Source organism: Buceros rhinoceros, unplaced genomic scaffold (genome assembly GCF_000710305.1).
Source record: "Buceros rhinoceros silvestris isolate BGI_N320 unplaced genomic scaffold, ASM71030v1 scaffold6382, whole genome shotgun sequence".
Lineage (NCBI taxonomy): Eukaryota > Metazoa > Chordata > Aves > Bucerotiformes > Bucerotidae > Buceros > Buceros rhinoceros.
In genome coordinates this window covers 13434-36323 of record NW_010399410.1, presented here as the reverse complement: position 1 = coordinate 36323, position 22890 = coordinate 13434, and the positions used below count along the sequence as shown (strand labels likewise).

Here is a 22890-nt window from a genome sequence, read left to right as displayed (position 1 = left end):
GGAAACCCTGAAGAGATTTACCCTTAATCTTGTGGTAGGAGAAAGTTTTTAACTTAGTTTCCTAGGGAAACAAGGTTTTCTTTCATTTTTTCCACATCTGTTTGTGCTCTGCTCTCTAATAACTTTTGTACCCATTGGACAAATTTCAAGCAAATTGACAGAAGCTTCTGATCTCAAAAATAATTTGTGGAGATCAGCATAAGGATAGGGAGAGAGACCCAGAAGCTGCTCTAATTAGGAGAAATGTATTTATGGGCACACATGGTACTAGAGAATCCACATGGCTGAGAGACCTCATAGATGCTTGTGCTCAGAAAAAGCTTCAAATGTAGCTTTAGAGTGACCACACAACCGAGATCTGTGGGGAGCTGGTTCTGCTCCATGGAGACTTGAAGCTATCTGTGAGAAGCTGAAAAATATAGAAGTGTTGCATGAATGCCTGCAGCTGGGCGAGCAGTCAGCAGCAAAGAGAAGATCCTGCTGATCCAGATAGCTTGGTAAGTTTGGCACAGGTACACAGGACAGGCCGTAGTACATGCATGTCCCATCAGCCCGGAGGGAAGACCAACAGCCACTCCTGCAGGCACAGAGGTTAGCAGTGGTGTGGAGGAGACTGGTGATTTCACTGAAGTTACGGTGGCTTTTGCCTTGCTGCTAATCCAAATGCACTAATCCAAACTGCATGTTTTTTGCAAAAAAAAAAACCCTGTTACTTCCAATGCAAGCTTGTACTTGGTCTCGTGAAAAGGTGACTGGCACTATCCCCGTTTCCAAGACGCAGAAGGGATGTAGGAGGGAGAAGCATTGAAGTTAGACATTGGACAAGAGTAGGAGTTAAAACTGACATCATCTGTGTCCCAGGCAGCAGCCTTCTGCTAGGTTATTTTAGTGCCCATATCTGTATGTTCCCATCTTTAAGCGGCAAATCAATCCATGTGAACGTAAAAGAAGCACCTTCCTTACATGAAAGTTCCTAACAGCCTGGGGCACTCAGCACACTTGAGACATAGTTATGCTCTGCTCTGTGGCTAACTCTTTCAAATTTTAATTGTTTTGAAAACACATCTGTAACAGCACATACAAGAGCAACAGGGTAACAATAACAACAAAGTTGTGCTGTGTTCTTGGGGTAAACTCTTTGGTTTGGAGTTTACAATTTATGTGTTCTGGAACTGGATTATTGCCTCATAAAACAATGCAGCAGCCTTTTCTCATTTAGTTAGCCATCTGTTTTTATTAGGGTGCTCTATAGAATGCCTGCAATAATATTATAAAGGTGCAGAGGGTTCATTATTCCACAACAAGCAGCTAGCCAAGACCATTATTATTTTTACAACAGCCGGGCTTGCTATTGAAGTATAGTTTTGATTATAAGCTTTTTTTCCTCCTCCCTCTCTCTTTTCTCTACCAAAAGCAGAGATGTGCAATTGTTCCTTTTCAGACTGTTTTTCCACTGCCCCACAAACATGTCATTTTCAGCAAAATGGATGGAAGGGTTGTAATGGGAACAGATCAGTGATAATGCATTACTGGAACACAGCCATCCCCAAGAGAGCTTATCATAATATCCCGTCTTCCTAAGCTTTAAAATCTGCAGTTTGGGCAGCCTGTAGCTCTAATACGGAACCTAGTTCTGAATTTTCCCTGCACTTACAGTTCTTTGATGCTCAGTTATTGTTTGGGTTCTCCCCTCGCTGCCATGTTGCCATGACAACTGCCTTGCATAAACCCCAGAGCTCAGACAATACAGCCACTGCTGCCCAGAGAGGGGCTCTGGGCTCATAAAAGTTGAAATTGTTGCTCAGAGAGATTACTGAAGATTAATGATTCTGCTCTGAGCACCATGGAGAAAATTTCTGAAAATTATGGTAATTAAATAAAAAATATATGCAGGCTATGTGTTCTCCAAGTCAGGAGTGTTGACACCTGCTGAGGATGGTGGAGTTACTGTAAACCTGTAGTAAAAACATCTGTGGGTATTATTCCTGCATATAGCTTCTTTATGCTAAATAGCTATGGTGTTTAATTAGCTGTGGTGGTTTTCCTTCGCCTGTTCTCTGGCTGTAAACTGAACATAGTGACCGGGACTTGCCACCAGGGCTGGAGCGGGTTGGCTTGTCCTGAGCTGGTACTGGGTGCTCATTCGGCCTAATGGTCTCATTGATGAGAGCAGTGCTCCATTTCCTGCCACCGACCTGTCATAATTTCACGGGCATGTTCCTCACGGTAAGGAGGATGAATACCGAGCTGCAAATTGTTTGTGCCGAATCATCAAACAGGACCCGTTTGATGAGCCCGTTAAGCACGTGCCCCTAATGTTAAGCATATGCTGTGCTCCGCTCAGGAGCAATAGACTGCGCTCTGGCCTGAGGTCACGTGTGTGTTTTTAAGACCTACACTGGTTTGAAGGTCTTCAGAGTTGTGAACCTCACTGGGACAATGAATTAAATCCATTGATTATATTTGCAAACCTGTTAGCTATTTTCGTGTTCAGATCAAACATCTTCACTAGTACATGCCACATTAGCTGTGACCAGCTGTCGTGCGGCAGGATTTAAAATGATCTTTGCGGGAGTCAAAGACAGGCATTTTCTCTTCCCCAAGGACAATAGTAATCAGTTGGTTTAGAGTTTGCCTCCCTCTGAAGGTGAGCGGTACCCCTCAGGAGAGGCTCCAAAATCACATCTGTGGGAGAAGCAGTGTATTACAACCTTATGTTACTAAATCAGAAGAAACATGTGTACTCGGAAAAGCCTAGCTTAGGAAAAAAACCTCCTGTATTCTAAGGGGATAAAATTATTAACTCAAACCAGATGCACAAAAGCTAGGGCCATCTTTGTCTCCTACAGCAGATCTGTTTCATATCGGGGCTGTCTGCTGCGTAAGATCTCTGTTTGTGCCTGTCAAGAAACCTGCAAGTGCAAGGAATTTGTGGAAAACTCCACACTGCCAAGCAAAGAAGAAATACATGCAGTCTGTAAGAACACAATAGCTCCTTTGGAGATCTAAACCTGGTTTTGGATTAGCTGTTTGTATGTTAACTTCCTCAAAGCACCAGCTTAGCCATCTGTTTCAGTTAACAAGTTAGCCCTTGGCTGAAGTTTAATCTTTGTAGGAACAAGAGGTGGGGGAGTCAGTAGCTCTGGAGGTTCACAGGGACTATGCCATGAGATTGAATTTAATGCCAGGCCCTGGTGTTTACAGAAACGGCGGATTTGCGTTGCTGCATGGGGTGGAATCCCTGCCAGGCCAGCGTATTTCATTGCTCCTTGAAGATTCCTTGGGTTTTGTTTGCATAGCCAGGGCATGATTCTCTTTGAGGACTGCTAGGTCCTCCCTTGATGCAGCGAGGATAGAAATGTTAATAACAAATAAATGCAGACCTGCGAATTTGCTAACCTGGTGTTGGTTGCCGAGCTAGTCCAGCCTTCTCCCACCTGTGGTGAGCTGTAGGCCTGGGTAAACTGTAGCAAAAACCCAAGAACCATTGGGGTTATTTCATGTCAATTGCTGCAAATTAGTCGTGCATAAAATTTATAATGTGTGGGTGCCAGAGCACAGACATTCAGCTTCCTCAGTATTTCCAGAGGCAGTTACAGGCCATGCTTGTTTATGGCTAAGGTGAATGTTTCTGTCACATCAGGAAGGCAACCTTATTTCATTCTGCAGTTGCTATTTAAATGCTATGAGATCTGTTTCTTAATCTTAGGCAAAGTTCAAAACGAGATGTTTCAAACATCTGCTAGCTATTATGGGCCATGCCTGCTAGTAGAGGTAATAAATTAGAGCCAAGAGGAGAATCAAATGTCTTAATAGTGTTTTTTGTTCATTGCTTCAAAGCTTGTCCCCTTCCAGTGTTATCTGTTCTCTTTTTCAGCATGGCAGTCAGCATGCCTGCAAAGAAGACTGTGCTGTGGGTGAGGTGGGTGGGATCGCAGTGGAATGAGGGTGACACCCTCTGTTTTAAGTTAGGGGAAAAACAACAAACAACTTGGCTTCTCTTTTCCAGAGCAGAGAGAAATCAGAAGCAGTCACAAAAATGCACCCTCTATGCTACGTGCCAAAAACAAGATGGGTGTTTCTAGCAGAATATGGGAGAGGGAGCATTTCAGTTTCCTCCCAAAGGGAGATAACAGATCAGCTTTCTTATTTGTCATGGAAACCTTTTGTCAACCCGGTGACAATGACGTCAAGGTGGCAGTGGCACGGAGACAGGGTTAGCTAAAATAGCACACACCTGTTGAACTGCCAGAGGGGAAGGTATGTCGGCTTTTACATTTTCCATCCCTGATTCTATACTTCAGGTGAAGGTTTAGAAAGTGTTGGTCAAGTCGCAGGGCAGTTTTCCTGAGCTGTAGCAGGTTCGTGCCGTGCGCAGGTGGTGCTGGAGGTTTCACTCACGAAGGAATCCAGCTAAGAGGCATTTGCTTAAGCAGTGCGATTCACAAACCCTCCTCTTCTGGGTGCCCTTTTGGAGGGTGGTGACAGCAGACCCATACCTCGAAAGAAGGGCACCAGATTCCTGCAGTATCTTTACTTTGCTTGAGAGTAAAGGTCTTGCTAGCGTTTTCCCAAGGAGCCGTTTAGAAACAATTCTATAAATGGGAGAACCGAACCTCTGTTTATTAAGCCACACCTATAGCCGTCGATTGCTATAGCAATAAGCTGTATCCCCATTTTTTGAATGACTGTTTTCTGGCTGGTTTTTTACAGTAATCCTTTCGTTTAGTGTTGTTGACAGGCCACATTTTCTTTTTGTAAAGTGAGATTAGATCAATTTTCTCTTTATTCACTGTTGGATTTGTGAGTAACTTTCCATTTTTAGTAAATAAAGATGCTTTAGCAGTTCTTTTTTAAAAAATAAGCTTACATGTGTTAGCAGGGAAGGCTGTTCATTTTCGCTGGACCGTTCATTTTTACTAGCAAAATCCTAGATGATGTGTTTGTAGAAGACTTTGGATCAGTTAAAGAATTACAGTGTGTCAGTAGTTGGTGCAGTTTCTGTTACCATGGCTAAAACATGAATTTACATTAGTTGCATGTCTTGTCTATGGTGACACATGATAATTTTAATAAATTAAAGTGTACCCTTGTTATTGCTGAACCAGATTCATGAGAATCAGTATTTCCTATCATGTAGTTAGCACTAGGAGGAGAGAAGCCCATGATATGGATGACGATGCAAACGTTAGTGGTTTGCAAAGCGGAATTGAGGCTGAGAAAAAGAATGGCATGAAATGTCAGAGGGTGATCAGAAAAGGAAAACTGAGTCAGCCAATGTAAATGACATTTAGTCTACAAATAGAAACCAAATGGATGTAGTGGAACCAGCAAGTTGTAGAAATCTTTGTAAGAGAACCATCTGGGATTGTAATTTTCCAAATATCCGATGAATTATTGTTCACTTGATAATGCATAGCATCCTGATAGAGGTGGACAGTGTCAAGTGGCTGCAAGTTTAAAGGAGGTAAAAAACCCCCAAAACTGGATGATAAAACATTTTCTTTTCTGTAGAAGATGAAATTGTCCTTCCTATGAAAGAAATAAGGTTTAGCTATATTGGTAGTATTGCCACTGTGGTGAGTAAATGCTCTGGAAATACCTGTAATTCTCTTTGGATTCAGTTTGGAAAATACACACTCCTCTACATTTTTTTTTTAATTCCTTACTGGTGATTTCAGCCTGAAAGAATTGTATTTGGTGTTATCCAAAGTCTCTGTAGTATCACGTACTTATATTTGAGGACCTTGTGGCTGGATGACAAGAAAATGGCTTTATGACATTCTTGAAATAACACTCAAGAGTTTTTACTGCAACTGATACAGAAACCGAGAAACAGCAAAACTATGGTCCGGTTTTGAAGGTGCTCATTTGCCTTCGTCATCAATATCCGTGAGAGCTGACTGTGGTCTCTGTAATGAAGTTGCCATATGCTTGGTGTAACACAGAGAGAATAAATAGAAACTGGGGAATGGAACCAAGTCTTTTATTTCTCAGTGACTCACATCCCTCTCTCCGGACATAAAATAGCATCCCACCCCATGGAGACACTGGGGAACCATGGGATCAAACGGTCTCGCCGCATTCTTAATCGCTTCTCCATGGTTACGGACTGCTGCTTGTTTTGTCCTGATTGTAAGTACTCCCATCAGTCCTGACTCCCAAAGAGCATCATTTACAGTTTTTACTGAGCTTGCATGTACATGTGGGTGCTCCCCTGAGTTAGACCTACAGTTTTGCTTCTTGCATTGAACTCTGTAAATTCAGGGGAGAGCAAGAAGGAGACAATTGTTAGAGTTCTGAAATGTGTTTGCCCCTCCACTTTACTTTCAAGCTTTCAGCGCCAAACTGAAGTTGTGTAATTCAGGGATTTTTTAAAAAAAGAGAAAAAAATTTTGACAGAACACATTATCCTGATTTTTTTTTTCCTCAGTTATCTCCTTTTCCTTAAAGCCTCTCTAGCTGGACAGTGGGTGGAAAGGCTGTACTGCTCTAGCTGACAGAGCACCCTTCACTTTTCAAGACCAGCAGGCTACAAGAGTTTTTGAAAACATTCAGGAGTTGGCCATTTTGACTGATACCCTATCCAACATTAGGCATTGAAAGCAGTTTACCTGCAATCCTAGGGAAGGGACCTGTCTCAGAGCTCTCCATCCCCTACAGCCGCATCCCAGCTCTCAGGGCACTGGTACCACAACTGTCCTCTGCTGCCCCTGCCCTCCCTGGGGAGCAGCCCGCCTGCCCCAGCAGGAACAGCCTATCCTTGGGGGGCCCAGGAGCTTCTCAGCACTGGAGCAGAGGAGACAGCTTGCTGCTGCAGCTGAGCAGTAGTACTTTCCTGAGAAGGCAAGAAGCATGTTTTACATTGTGTTTTCATAATTTTCTTGGAGAAATTTATCGCTGAAATAGCCACCAGCTCGTAATTACAGCATAATGTATAGTGACGCAACAGTAGAGCCCATGTTGCTGCAGTAAAGGCTAGGTTCATCCTCTTTTAGTTCAAGCACATTTTCCCTCCACTTAGGACTCATTCAGGCCAGCAGAGGTTTTTCCTTTAGACTGGGTAGGGGTTAATGAGGTTTGCACAGACAGCTCTGCTACTGCATTGCCTGGGATAGAGGAAATGGCTTACTTATTGCAGATCATTTCTGTCCTTGTCCAAAATAGGCTCACCTTTTATGAAAGGAAACAGCTGCTTGTGGCAAAAATCTCACAGCATGAAAGAAGAAATAATGAACTAATAAAATGGCATGTATTAAGGGAACACAATTCTGTGACTGGAAAAGGAGATATTTAGCCGAGGAAGTGTCTTGTTGGCTATTCAGGTTAAGTAAGTGCAATTAATATAGTGTTAATACCATATGAACACGTGTATGGAGGACAGGCTGTGGATGTTAAGAGTACTGGTAAGTGGAGTTTAAGAAAGGTGTGGCAAAGGTTAGTTGTTTCTGCCCTTGTTCTTGGGTTCTCAGGTATGTAGTCTGGGTAATTAAAGTGAATCAAGGTTTTGTATAGGACCTGCTTGGTTTCATGACAAGTGCTGATCAGCACTGGGGGCTGTTTGTCGACCTGGTTAGTTACCGCTGCTGGTGTTCACCATCCCCAGGCCTACTTTTAGTCATCTGTCTCTACAGCCCCAGTTCCGCCACAGCTCTGTGCTTTCCCCACGTCTCCACTCCTCCGTGCACAGGCTCCAGCTGTCCCTCTTGTCTGTAGCTGGAATGCCCCAAAACCCTCTGCTGTTCCGCCTGGAACAAAGCTGGTCAGATCCGCTGTCAAACGGCAAGGATTCACTGCCTTTCTACAACAGGATTTCTTCCACAGCTTCTCTTTATTTCCCGGTTTCTAGCAAAAAAACAGATGTAGTTGCCCTGAGCACATATCTTTACATCTGCCAGTTAAGGATAAGATAGAGATTTAGCCTATGATTTTCAAAAGAAACCCCAAGGACGTAAGTGTTCAATTCATGCCGAACTTCTCTGGCTTCAGGCTCTAGCCCTCCTCTGTGCCTCTGGAATCCCCAGCAGTAGCTCTCTAATTGAGCTGCCCTGAACACATCCTCCACAAGGCTTTAGAGACTCACTGAGTATGGTAATGTCAAACTTTAAGTGTGCTTGGATCTCATGCTGAAAATTTTACACTTGGCTACCAAAATCTTTTGTTTATCCTGGGCTCTGCTGCATTTCACGTTGTCACATACCCTGAGGACATTTTAAGCTCAGTTCATGTCACCTTCTGCATGTGCTAAAGAGACGTGGTTTTGTGGAACAGAAGAACACATGCTTGAGTGTGGTGGGAACACATAGACATCCATCTTTGAAAAGTGAAGCTCTGTGTTGATTGAAGTGAGTCTAACAAGAGCAGAAATGAACATATTTGTCCAGGAACCATTTACACGTAACAGTGATTGCACAGGCCAGAGTATTTTATCTGAAGTGGGTGCAGTGAAAGAAATGAAGCAGGAGCTGGGGATGTGCTTATCAATAGACCTTATTATTCTGCTCATCCTTTGATAAACGAATGTAGCAAGTTCTTTTAGGCTCCTCTCAGTCTTCTACTTGTTTGTGTTGGACTTCATTGGTTCATATATAGCCTTCCTGACTGGGTGACACGACAGCAAATGTAAAGGCAAAGTCAACGAGCATTTCCTTTCAGTTGAAACAAAGCAAGTCAGATCAACTATTGAACTCGGGATTTATATTCTTGTTTGAAATAGAATTTATTACCTCATTAGAAACTAGAAACAAAAAGAAACATTAGAAACACAACAAAAAAGAATGTGGAACCATTTTTTGTTATTCTAGTTAAAGAAGAAAATGTTGGGGGAGGGGTGTCGTCTGGGCATGCTCTAGTTAACTCTATCAAACAGAGAGGCCAAGAATGATAAAACTCAAAACCTGCAGCTGCTGGTTCCTTTGGGAGTCACATTACAGTAGTACAAGCAACAGTCTTTCATTTTACAAAGCGTACGACTGCAGCCAAAGGCCCTTCATCACTATTTTAGGTAAGCTGATCTGCCTGAAGGCCATTGTAATCTCTTGTGCTGCTCAGGTTTTAGGCGATATTTTCATTCCATAATGCTGTTTCTGTGTCCACTGAAGACATCTGCTTAGACGTGCCAGGCTCGATCGTGCACCCTGTTACATCACTTGGCAAATGAGGTCACCTCAAGTAAATAGCAGTATTATGGAGAGGAGAATGAAAATCCCAGGATTTAACTGTGAGAACTCAAGCTGCTACCCATTGTGGTGGCTGAAGATCATGCAGCAGTGCTGAAAAGGCTCAGTGGGAGCGGTGGACAAGGCAAGCAGCGGGGAGGACTCAAACACAAGAAATCATCTCCCTCAAGATCCTTTTTCCACAGCGCCAAACACTGACAGAGGGTATGGACATGCAACAGTTCTGCAAAGTCTCCTGCTCCAAGTGGACGTTGCTTCAAGCAGACTTCACCCATGCAGCCTGTTTGCAGCAGCAGAAGCCTGGTTTCATATGGTGACTAATGGGAGCACGGAGCTGGAGCATATCGTTAGGATGAGACTTTAATGTAACAACCAGTAAACAACAGGCATTAGGAAAAATAGCTCGGAAGAGAGGGAGAAAGATCTGTGGGGCTGCCTGGCTGCCTCCAGCTGCTGTCAGACTAACTGCAACCGTCTCACCCAAACAGCATCCAGAGTTTATGTTACAGCCTCAGCCTGTTCAAGCGTGACTTCGATCTACCAGAAGCACTATTGCTCTCTACTGATGGATTTCATGGGCTGCACTGGTCCTAGGAATAGGCACTGGACGGCCAGGCTGCGCTGAGCCCAGCCACGCACCCAGTGCGGTACTGGGGCAGAGCAGTGCTCTCAGCCGTCACACATTCTTTCAGCCTGAAGCCTGCCTGGCACCCAGCGCTGCCTAACAGTCATGTCAGCAGCGTGCCCTGGTTTTTCTAGTATGTACTAAATCCATCTGAAAATTCGCACTCTGCAGTGTGACACCTGCAAGGGGAAGAGGGGCAGGAAAATGTGCCAACCAGGACCAGGTCCTCCTTCGGCAGCTTGGAGATGAACGCCACTCGCTGTCATCGTTCCTCCCGCTGCGTTTGCTGTCATTGCACATCTGCATTTTCCTATATGTTATGCTAGACAAGCCTACTGCTGAAAATCTTCAACAGCAACTTACCCAAATCCACCTTTGAGTTAATTTTGGGCCTAAGGCCCTGATTTATAGTAAAGGGACTTAGGGGCCAACAATAAAAAAGAAAAATAGCAGCCATTAATTCTGTAAAAAGGAAACGACTTGGGAAAGGAGCAGGATGCCAAGCTAGCCTCTCCAGCAACGGCAGAGGGGAGGCAGACTTGTGGGACCATGTGGCTTAGACATAGTTTGGATAATCTCCTCCAATTAAAAATAAAGCCAGTTTTATATAAAACATCTGTTCTGTGAATTCAACAATTTGGGGGAGGAAAAAAAAATCAGGGGATGCTTTAAATCCATCATCATGTTTTTGGTTTCTCTGTTCAGATCCTTACCCATTTTGAGAAGCTTATACCTCTGAAGGAGGAGTGTTGTGGTTTCCTGTGATGCTACCAAGAATCAGTGCAGGCTTTTGCATTTCTGTACGTTGGGTTCCCCATCCGTGCTGCCTTCAGACATCCAGCCTGCAGCGCTAAGGTGTGTGTGTTTTAGGAGAGACAAGAGCACCTGAGGCAGGTCAGTGAGGATCAGCAGAGGGTCCATGGTGAACGGACATCGCTGGACCTGAGACTCAGGAAGGCAGATCCTCCCACCAGCCCTCTGCACTGCTCAGTGCTGGGAGCTGAGCGTGGCTGTCCACTGGGGAGGGCATCTGCCTAATGTGTCTATGTGATGCAGACAAGTGGGTGTCTATTTTAAACGCATCTGCTGCGTAGACCTTTGGCTGTCACCTCACCTGTGCTGTTTGTACCTGGGGGTGTTTCACAAGGTTCCTGGCCAGAACACCTGATCGGGGTTTGTGCACTGGCTAGCAGTCTCTGGGGAGGTGGTGTCTGATGAGTCATCTGTTTGACTGAAATCCTTGACCTCCTGGGTCAAGATTGCCTGCTTTGCTCAGGCTGTACTGGACATATGAAAGAAAGAAACTTGTTAGTACTCTCTGATTTCAGTCTATCCTTGTGCTTTTATTAACTGTGGGTGAGTTTAAAACATCTTGTGGCTGTGAAATATGGCAGGTGGGGGATTATCTTGGAGGGTTTCAGCCACCGGCGCTTCTCACCTTCCACAACAGTGGTAGGAAAGGGGTTTGGAACCAGTTCTGCTGGCTCTGTGTCACTGAGAAAACACAGATTATATCTGCTTCTCCAGGGAAGGGAAAGGAATGAAACTTGGGTACCAGCTCTCTGAGTTAAATGCCGTGAGCAATCCTATGAGCAATCGTATATGGTCAAACACAGGCTGATGCTGTGGTTCAACTTGTTGGGTAAAACAAAGTGAGCCTGGTTGTCTTTATCTTCAAAAGCATTTTTCCTAGTTGAATGTGCTGTTTAATTTGGGTCAACTTTAATCTTACTTTCTAAAAAAAAGGCTCCAGAAATAATTCAGACAGCTCCATCCAAGCTGTTCTGCAGGTGACAGCAAATGCCAGACTTGAAAATTCAGCACAATCGGGAAATGGTCTTCTAGTAGGGACACTGGCAAGAGATGCTGGATAGGAAAAGTATGAGCTATTTGAGACCATAACACCAGATTTCTTTCTGTTAGCATATTTATATGTCCCACATGCCTATTCAGTCTCTTCTTCCTGCTGTGGAATAACTTAACTATCTTGATTTATAGAATGCTGTACATCCAGATGTCTCTGTTATCTCCTCACCGAGAGGAGCAAAGCTGGCACATTTGAGCTACAGGGCTGTCACCATGATCCTAGCCATGTGTTTGACTAATTGCTTAAATATAAAGAGACCTGCTAGAGAAGCTCAGGCAGTGTTCCTCTTTGTTTGGTCAGACGAAACAGAAAGGGTGGGAAACACCAACTCCCTCTTAATGAAAGATGGGTAAAGGGGCCTGAAGAGCAAGAAAGATTTCAAAATAGGTTCTGTCTGCTTCAGCTCATTGCTCCTGAAATACAACCCATCCCCACAGGATGTTCCGATGCAGTGGAGCATTCCCCAGAATTGCCAGAGCTCTCCGCTCAGCATCCTTCAGAGGGAGGAACGTGCGTGACTCGGTGTTCACAATCCAAACACAGCCTCTTGCAAAGGAAGAAAACTCAAGCTACTGAAATTCCTCAAAGGCTTCTTCTGGATTTGATCTCTCTCTAACCTCCCAGTAAAAAGAAAATCTCTATGAAATCACAGAAATTTTCACCAAGAACTCTGAGGGGCATAAGGTTTCTCATGCCTGTCCCCCAGCTACAGTGACAGCTCCTGAATCTATTTCAGTGCAGGCAGAATCAACATCTAAGCGGTCTTACTCCCTTTTTTAATCTCTTTATAAGAATGCAAATGCCATTCTTGCTCCCACTGCCTCTCTCATCCTCTTGAAGTAGGTTGTTTATGGTGACTAAGTGCTTCTGTCCAAAACTGGCTGTCGTCCAAAACCAGATGGGCTAACAGAAAACTAGCAATTTTTATTAGGACCCAGTGCCGCACCACACAGAATGCTTTGTTTAAATTAGCAGAGCTCTGTGTCATGTTGAATACAATAACCAGCTAGTGTGGATTTCTGCAACCATGTTGGCATATTTCAAAATACTTACATACTCTGAGCAGCTCTTCTGACCCTGATCTCCATTGCTGATTCTTTGACTGAAAATCAGATGTTGGTCTGAAATTTGTACTGCAGAATAAACGATGTCTTACCTACCAGAAACATCCTGCGGTTGCCGTGTGCTGCCTCTGAATAGGATTTTATGTTTGAAAAATACACTGAAGGGGAAATGGAAGCATTTTAGGAGCAGAAAAAGGAAAAGAAGATAAATATGAACAAATGATACAGCCATGTTAAAAAAGAATAGACTGGATAATTTAGCATAGTGAGTTGGACTGGGCATGGTTCTTTACATTGTGATCTATTTTTAAACAGCTTAACACTGCATGAGAGGCTACTCGTGTGTTACAGATTGACAGAACAGCTTTGGCAGTCATGAGCCCTTAGGCCAGACAACTGATGGTTGTCTAACAGGCTTTGGCAAAGGTATGGCAGCTTGAGCTTACCGTGTTTTCAGGCAGTGTGATACTCAAAAGGAGTTGGTGCAAAGGTGTTTTCCTGTTCTTTGTTGCTCCTCAGTTGTGAGAAGGGTCTGACCAAACTATAGGCTTGTTTGGAAACGGAGAACCCGAAGTATAACTGGTCTGTGCACTTCACTTGGCGGTGAGTAGCAGGGGCTGGCAAGGAGATTGTCTGGGCTGTAGTCATTCCTCAGCATGCAGCCAGGGATTCAAACACAGCGCTGAGCCAAAGGAACTGCTCAGGTACATGTAGCATCTGCCCCAGGGCTGGCTGCGAGGAGGCAGCAGCATCAAAGCCCTGGCTGTGTGGTCCAGCTCACAGGATCTCCCATGAGTGTCAGATGTAGCTCCCTGACAGAACAGCTGGCCAGGTTGTCTGTCGTGTGCCCTCACATTTCACAGACCACGGTGTGGTCCATAAGCCTCTAACAAACTTAAGACCTTAGTTATGAAAGGACTAAAACCTTGATTATGGCACTGTGCCAGAGGAGGGAAGACCAAGCACCCCAGTATTTCCACCTTGTGGAAACAAACAATTGGAAGTCTGCTACAGTTGCTGGGGCAGCTGGTCTTTATTCACTTACACTGATAAAACTACCACAGTATCACTGTCATGAGTTCTCTGCCTCTCAGAGCCTGGGTTCATCTTTTAGAACCCGTGTGAGATGTGTTGTGATTTGCAGGATAAACCATTTAGTCACTCGTTTAAGGGCCTGAGGAATCCCTCTCCAGACTCCCATCTCCTAAATCCCTGCTTACCCTGTTACAGAGCTATTCATTCCCCATTTTGTGTCAACTGGAGTGGATTTAGTACTAGTTAAGATCTATTTTAGAGGGAAGGAAGAACAGACTCTGTCCTGATGGGTCTTTTTCTTCTGCAGTAGAATGATAAATATGGTCTTCAGCCTTGCTTCCTCTGGCTGCTGCTTTGTGGCTGGAAGCTAAAGAGATGCAGCAGTGGCCGTGCACACATACTGTAATTCAGGAAAGACCATCTCATGGTAATCCTCCGCTAACCAGTACCTGCTGGGCCTTGGAGCTGAGCTGGCTCCTGTGCGTGGAGCAGCCTGGATGCCCCTGCAGACAGACGTGTCCATACCTGGGATCATTTTGGTGGCTTGCCCTTCACCTCCCATAGCTGACGGGCACTCGGTTGGTGTTCCCAGAAACAAAAAGGCTCGTGTAAGTCATGACAAAACTCATCCACCAGAGTCAGTGTCTGGCATGAAGTGCTGGCACTGATGCTCAGAGGTTAATGAGCAATATCAGACGGTAGAGAGGGGAGTGTTCAATGGCTGTGTGGCTGGTTCCCTACCTGCACCGGTGACAAAGGGCAAGGCTCTGTTCTAGCTCGGGTTTGATCAGTTTTAGAACACCCTGATGAAAACACTTACACACTGAACACACAGTGATGCGTTCTAGCCCAGGAATGAGTGAACGCAGAGATGGCTTGCTGGTGGCAGGCACCATGGAGACAGACTGGAGCTCCTGCTAGCTTCTCTCAGGACACGTGGCACATTCGCTCTGGACTGCTCGGGGCCATCCTGCTTCCTCATCACATTTTGCTATTTCCTTCTTCCATTTCCTTTTCTTCCTAATTTTAAAGCTGTTGCTTCTGTGTACTTCACTGGATTTGCCGCTGTCAGAGCTTTCAGTTATGCCTCATGCTCCACAAAGGCATGTTGCATTGTCATTTTTATGTTAACGTCTCTCACTGATCTCGTTGTACCATATGCAGATTAGACTGCTGTCTGGGTTTTATATATATCCAGTCGGTGGCTTTAATAGTAGTTTTTATCACAGGAATAATAAAAGTGAACGTTACATGTTAAAGTATGAAGCAATTTACCTGTGAAGTTCAACCTCAAGGGCGTTCCCTATTTCCTCTCTCTTTCCAAACCAAATGCAATACGTGTGAGAAAACAGCAGCCCATCTGTATTTCAATTTTCATGCTCCGAGGTAGAGAGAAGCTTCATGTACTTCTCTGAGATTGGAAAATTACCCTTCAAAAACAAATTAAGTAACGGATAGCTTGAGGGATCACTTCATAGGTGAAAGGATTTCTGTCATCGGGAATCTGATGTATTTGCATTGTTCCTCAGTGGCTTACAAACTGTGGATGTATTAGGACAATACGAGCTTCCAGAGAGATTACTTTGCTGTGGGTTAATTTGGTACGTAAATGTTCTTTGCAGTGTGGTGGTACGTAAGACACAGAGCAGGCTGGAAGTCCTTGGGCGAAAGGAAGGAGCTCCTTTTCTGTTGCTTGTGGTTGGCACCTAAAAATGACCTGTGGGCCCCTGCCAGAGCTAACTGCACCTGCACCTGCTTGATTCCTCCTGCCAGAGAGGGGCCCTTTCCCTGAAAATCTGGTATTTTAGCACTGGCTCCAACCAGTGAGTTAGAGCAGGTGGAAGCCCTGGTCCGTGTTTCCATCCAGAGAACCTTGGAGGAGCAAGTGATAAAAATTCACGGCTTCTGCGGAGCTGAGGGAGGGTTAGTTCACTCCCTTGCACATCAAAGGTAGGCTTCTAAAGCTGGGGGGAGTGAGTATCTCGCTAGCTGAGGAAGAGCTTCATCACCCCAGGTGTGGAGCATCTCCTAGAAGGGATGATTACTGCCAGTTCTCATGATATTGAGTTGCTATTTTTAATGAAGCAGAGAAAACAGGAGCTCAGGGCTGGGTAGTACCTGAGGATCATGAAGCACTCCAGCCCCCTCCGGGGTCATGTGTACAGGTGTTGCCCTCACTGAAGCATCCGTTTGCATCACAGATGTTTAGTTATTTGGGAAGGGGTTGACAAAGGCCTGTGACAGACTGCTCTGAGGTGAGCTGCCCCACAGACCGCAGTGCTCAGGGCAGTCGCAGGCGGGGAGCAGGGAGCTGCCTGGGGCAATCCTTCCAAGGCTGATGCTCCCTGAGAAGGGCTTTGTTAGTCCCAAACCTTCCCAAGTGCTGTCTTCATCAGACCTTTTTCCCTGGAATATTTCAGGGCTGTTTCATCTTTCCTGCTTAAGCAATAAAAATGACTTACCTTCTAAAAATTAACCTGAACCATCTGAGTAATTTTTGTAATGTTCTGGAACATCCTCTGCCCCTATTGTTGGAAGCGATGGGTCTGGGGATCCTGTCTGAAGCAGCTCCCTCATGCCCAACCACGGTACCTCATACTTCGATAGGCACTTTGCAGAGAAGTGAGAGTTAATTCTTCATAGCAAATTGTCTTGCTGTGTGATGGCAAACACGGACCCCTAGTGGTACTGGAGTGCAGGGCATGTAGGGGCTGCAAATTTCTCTCTGCAAGAGCAGCAGACACAGCAGAGCGTTTGCTCACGTTTTCCCCCTAAAAGAAGGAGAAATTTTATTATTTTCAGAGGAAGTATCATAGATAGCATAACATGATGGAAAGAAAATCTTCTTGGCAAGGAGTGGTGAAAGAATTAGAGGAAAATCATCACATTTGGTAAGATTTGCAGTGTATTTACCAAGAAGTAATCAGGTTCTTTTCTTGTGTCTTAAATATCTCATACCACACCAGATAAGCCACCGTACTGATCAGAACTATTTTCTACTCCTAAATTAGTCCATAGCAAAGAAATCTCCATAGTTACAGCAATATCTTACTCTTACCATACCTGTGAATGTTTGTGCTCCAGTTATGGAGAGATGCTGTCAGCGTGCCGAACGGTGGGTTTGCTGGTAAACTGCATAACTGGGTGCTGAACTGATTCTCTCGAGTGCTTTCCTCACCCCAGTGAGCTCCCTCTGCCAGGATTAATGTGGGCACGCTGTCTGAATGGCCTTGAACAGCTGCCATGGTTTGTTTTGTTTGTTTTTTCTCTTTATTTACAAATAATCTTTCAGAGAAATATTTCCTTCTTCTTCCCCAAATCTAGCATTTCGTCTACGGCAGAGACACAGGACAGGTGAGAACCGGTCCTTGTCCACTGACCCCTTTCTGTAAATGTAAATATCACCTCCGTGAACGGGATTGCTTTACACCTGCCTTAGACACACAAGCCGCTATGCCACAGAGTGGGGAGACAGGCTGTTCCCATGGGAGTGTGTGTTCAGGGCCACTCGGGCGCAGATAAGGGACTTTGAGATTGTACCAGCTGAAGAGTGAAGCCTGTAGAGACAAGTGTCCTTCCCTCACGAGCTCCCCCGTGCAAGCGGATAAGCAGATCCCAGTTCTCATTGATTTCACAGAGACACTCAGCATCTTATGGGATTTCTCCCCCAGTCACTTGGATTTAGAAGGTGTTCTTTTAAAAACATTTTATTAGTAGGCTTGGGTTCAGCTTCCTGTCCTAACAAATGGGGAGGGTTATGGTATTCCACTGTTCTGAATCAGCTTGTTTGTTTACTATTTTCATCTTAATAACTTTTGAATCAGTGGACAACTTTTCTATCAAATTTGACACTGGAATATGGGCCTCAAAGATTTCTGCATGCTTCAGGGAAGCAGGCAGCACAGAGAGGAGAGAGACTCAAAAGAGGGCCCCTAATGACAGTCAGACAGCAAGAGATCTATGCTGCAGAGGAGCATTAAGAGAGGTTCCTCTCACCGGAAAAACTAAAGATTTATGCTTACACCCTTTTAGAATCAACCTCTAAGATCCAAATCTGTGACAAAACAAGCTTTATTAGCTCTGCTGCTTGTGCAATCACTTCTTCTGGTTTGTTCTGCTGTACATACAAGTGCATATATATCCGGCCTCTGGCTATATCGAGACTGTGATTAAACAGAGACCAGAATTGTTCTTCAAGAGTCTCGAGGTGAGAGGCTGAAGGAAAGCAGCAGGTTGCCAGTGCTCTGTACGGAAGTTAGTTGATACATTTATTCTTAGATACAAATCCTGGAAGTCAGCATATAATCAATCACTCTGTGTTTATATATTTACACCTCTGTTTTCCATCAGAGGGCTGGGGAGGAGTTTTTCTGATCAGCCCAGTCAGGATTCCCTTGTCTCCTAAGAGGTCCCTAGAGCAAGTTTGGGAAGATGAGAGAATGTGTCTTGTTTTGCAGAAACACCTGTAGCTGTTTCCTCATTGCACTGGTGGCATGTGGGAATGTGTCTAGCTCGTGCTATAGAGGCTGAGCTGGAATTTGTCCTGCCATGAGGGCACAGCGCCGAGGCAGCCTGGGCTATTGCCAGTCTAGGAAGTCACCCCGGAAACTAAAGCAAGAAAAAACTGCAAGGTTTCTGATGGGCACCCACAGCTAGAGAATTCACAGCTAAAAAATTCACCCACCACTAGCATTCAAAAGGTTACTGGGTGGGTAGCTTTGGTTTCTCACTTCAGCGCAGCAGAATCAATAAGAGGTAAAGGAAACCAGGGCCACGTGTTGAACTTTGACAAAAGAAATGATTAACTTGGCTTCTAAGGAATACAAATGCTGTCTTTGCCAGTGTAAATATGATGCAAAGATGATTGCCTTCATCCTGCCCTCTCTAACTTCTAGACCTGTTCTTTTTTTTTTTTCCTGTTGAAACCTGGGCAGTTGTCTGGAGGGTGTGAACTAACCGTGGTGCTCCAGGACTTCACAGCGGGCCACAGCAGCGAGCTGAGTGTTCAGGTGGGGCAGACCGTGGAGCTGCTGGAGAGGCCGAGTGAAAGGCCAGGCTGGTGTTTGGTCCGGACCACGGAGCGCAGCCCACCTCAGGAAGGTCTGGTCCCCAGCAGCGCTCTCTGCATTTCCCATTCCCGCAGCAGCGTGGAGATGGATTGCTTCTTCCCTTCAGGAAAAGGTAGGCAACAATCCAGCAGGTTTAAGACTCTTTTGGATTTTCCCTTTTGTATCATGTAAGTGCAAAGCTGCTTGGGCTGCTCCTGCGGTCGGCGTGGGTAAAAGACTGCGTAGTCGTTAGTGAGTGTGTTAGCAGATCTCTGTGACTCGGCACAGCACCAGCCTAACTCCATCTCCATGAATCGATGTTTGTACGTGTGCGTCTTTGACCGTGTGGCAGTCATGATTGTCTTGAGATTCTGCGTAAGAGACCTTTAAACAACAAAGGGACTGGTTTTAGAGCCTGGAAGTCTAAAGGGAGGGAAAGCCATGCTCTATATACACCCAAGATGCCCCTAATTGTGGGTATGTTATTTTATGAGTGCCACAGTGCACACTAGTGTATGGTCTTTTAGTGCACCCCTGCTGCCTGTCTAATACTGCAAACGAGCCACCAGTGAGTACTGGTACACTCGATTGACTCGTGAACTGGAGACGTTGTGATGGCACAGCACAATGGGGAAAGAATCCTTTACCGTTAGCATGCAACGAAACACATCCCTGGTGTTACCCTGAGAGCTTGGGCTTCACCCGCAGTGAATGGTGAGGCGCTGTTTGTCTCTGTGGTGTCTGTGGCCTGTTTAGTTGATGTTCTGTTCTGAGCAATGTATGTCCCGCATACAGCATCTGTGTGACCAGGCACAGGAGACACTCCAGACTGACAGACCAAAACGGTTCAGTTCAGCGTGGCCAGAGCAGCTCTCCTTTTGGCTGTGCCCCTGCTTTCAGCCACACACAACACAAGGTCCAGGGAGGAAAGGCTCCTGCCGTCCCACTCCTGACTTCAAGCCCACAACCTGAACTATCTTTTTAATTTTTTTATTCCCTCTGCATTCAGGGAAATAGAATTTGATCTGTTCTTGTTTGAGCAAATTAAGCTTGGTGGTTTTGTTTGTTTTGAGAAAAAACATTAAAACTGGGCTGCAGCCTGTCCTCGCTCCCTGCCTGCACTCCCAGTGCGGGGGCCGGGAGTGGGGTGCACCCCCAGAGCAGTGCACAACAGAGCACAGCAGTGCAGCAGGGCCAGGGTGTGCAATTGGGTGGGTGCTTCCCCTTGCCCTGCTTTGCAAGAGGGAGGAGGTGAAGAAGTCCATGCTGGTTGCCAGCTCTGGCTATGGTGCAAACTCCAAACTCGTCACACGCTGCTTAGACCCACTGCTGACTCTCCTCTCGGCCCCATGGCCGAGGCTCTGCCCTGCTTCTGCTACCACAGGAGGGTGTCCTGGTCCTTAGCTCAGAGGAGGTCCTTAGTCCTCTGAGAAGCACTGCAGTTGCTTACATGCAAATTAAATCTGTGAATAAACGAAAAGGCAAAGCTGAAAATGAGCCTGGTCTGTGTAAAAGCAGTCACTGCCTGGCATGACTCATAGGAAGCCAGAGACGTGTCTGCTGGGTGCATGGTCCAGTATTTGGGCTTGGGTCCTCTGCTGAAGGACGTTGTGAAACACCACTCAAACTTCATTTGAGTGCCCTAGGTTGAAGAGTTTCTCCTCAACCAACCAACAAAAACATATTACAGGGGTAGGCTGTGGAAAGGGAGGCAGGAGATCCCGAGGAAGATGGAGACAGGGTGGTGCAAGGGCTGAGGGCTGGCAGGGGACGTGGGACTCTCCTTCCAGCACACTTGCACCACAGGTACAGCATGACAGGTACAGTGCCAGGCTGTGGCTGGTGGACCGGAGCTGACGGTCAGCTGGAAGCCACCAGACTGTGTTGGGACAGCACCGAGCCCGCACTAGCACACCTGCCTGCCTCTGGGGCAGGTTATGTCACCTAATGCCCTGCGACCATTTCCAGGCTGGGGCTGGCTCTTGTCTCATCATCTCCAAAGACATGCAGAGTGAGTCTTGAGCTGGCTGGCTCCTGCCATGTGTTCATGGCCTTGGTTTCCTTTTATCCCTTCTCCCCCAGCCTCAGTTTTCTTCCTGTACATACCAAAGCTGTATCAGGGAACCTCATTATTAATGGGACCTACAGAAGTGGTGCTAGAAATAATAAAAATAACCACCTAATCCACAATTTTGGCCGGAGTACAACAAACAGAATCTGTGTCTAATCAGTTCTCCCTCTATTAGGAAAACAGGAAATTGTTTAAACTGAATGAACAGATGCTGAGAATAAAGAAAGAGGGGTAAATTTAAAGTTTAAAGGGGAAAATTCAGTAGCCACTGGAAGAGCCTACTGGTCTCATGAGATGCTGGAAGGATTAGCATGGTAAATGGCTTCTGACAGTTCAGATTTGTGTCCTTCTCTACTTGCAGTAGCTTTAGGTATGGGTTGGACTTGGAATCCCTTGGTCCAGTCTTGCAAAATTTCTGTCCTTTCTCTACAACCCAGAACAAAGGCTGGCACATTTTATATCACCATCAAATGGAGTACCCCGTCTGCTTCAAATACCTAAACATACACAGCTGTAGAAGAAGAGCAGGTTAATAGATTAATTTTGCTTGCAGTTACCAAGACACATAATTCTTTGCTTTTACAAGCACTGTAATTTCAAGAACAGAAAGTATCTATACTCAAAACTTAGCATTTCTAGTAATAGAATTTGCCAACTATGACAGAAACATGCAGAGCTTTGACAAGTGTTAAAACACAGTTGTACCTGCTTCGTGGAAAGTGGAGAATTACTGTGCTTGGCCCTATTATAAGTTATGGTGGACTATAAATGTAAATCCTGTAAATCAGGTTTCTCTTGTTGTTGGTCAGTAAAACTGCAGAGACTTTCAGGATTGGTCTCCCAGCCTTCGCTCTGACTGCTCGCTGTGTTCCTTTGGAGGATACTCATTTGATTTTTTCATCACTTGACTACAAGCTCAGAGCCCAAGAATAGTTCTGCCTGTCCTTCCTTTCCGATGATCTTGACGGTGTTAGCAATTACCCTCTTTAAAAGGCAAACAGGTTTCTGGGATCCACCTTTTGCAAAAGGTTTTACAGATGATCGAGTAAAAGGGACTCGTCTGCAGTCTCTGTTACTGTACTCTAGAATTCATGGGATGTTTTTTTTTCTGACTAACATTCGTAGGAAGGAAAAAGAAAGACCTGTGACATGAGGAATGAAGCTCTGGTTGAGCTATCCCACATGGCTAATTACTGTGACTTTTATTCCTGTCTCTTCTACTCTATAATTGAGCTCTAAAGTATTAAGCTATAAATTTCAAATTAAAAGAGAAATCCACATGGATGGAAAATCAACTTAATGACCTAGCCCATATCCATTAAGCACACTGTGACAAGCATATTCCTGGTGTCAGCCTGTTGGCTTTGACTGAGTAATTCCAAATTTGAGTTTGGCCCATGAAACATATAGATGAAATCTTGATATTAAAACTTCTGGCTTTTGTCACCTCATGCAGCATTCTTCTAGTAACATCAAAGTCGCAGTGTAATTCAAAGAGTGCCAAAGGATAGTTCTTGCAGTAACTTCAAGAAACGTCTATCACCAAAGGAAAAAGAAAGTGTTGAGAAAAAGAAAAAATTTATGGCATTTGTTTTAGACTGATGCTATGCAAAGGGATCCCATTCAGGGCCCCAGACTAGATCCTGCCTGCAGGGTGCTTGTATCTGGTACATCTCTCCGGAGGAGATGAGGAATATATTTTTTTAAGACGCTCTGCAAACATCTTGCTGTGCAGGCAGATGGCCACCTAACAGCAGGGCTTTGGTGGCAGTGGTGGGTCCTTCTAACAGAGCAAGCTGCAAAATAGTTGGCTTTCTTCCAACCAAAGAGGGAACATAGGTCTCACAAGGTGTATGTTGGCAGGGGGAGCCTGTACTTCCCAGCTGGGTCACACTGGCCCTGGTGTGTCAGCTGGGAGAGCACCAGGCTTTGTGCAGGAGGGACAGGAATTTGGGTGCTGCTCGGGTGGCAGTGTGTATGTTTAGGGGGTAGACTACCCTC

General features: G+C 45.2%; 1 protein-coding gene across 1 annotated transcript in view; it reads left to right on the top strand.

Moving 5' to 3' along the window:
- The window catches only part of LOC104489303 (kalirin), a gene marked incomplete at both ends in the record, with an annotated part of 114549 nt that extends 95598 nt beyond the window's left edge, over nt 1-18951 (top strand). Inside the window, one exon of the mRNA XM_010131449.1 lies at nt 18705-18951. Coding sequence (XP_010129751.1) covers nt 18705-18951 — 247 coding nt within the window. The remainder of the gene's footprint in view (nt 1-18704) is intronic.
- Between the last annotated feature and the right edge of the window lie 3939 nt (nt 18952-22890).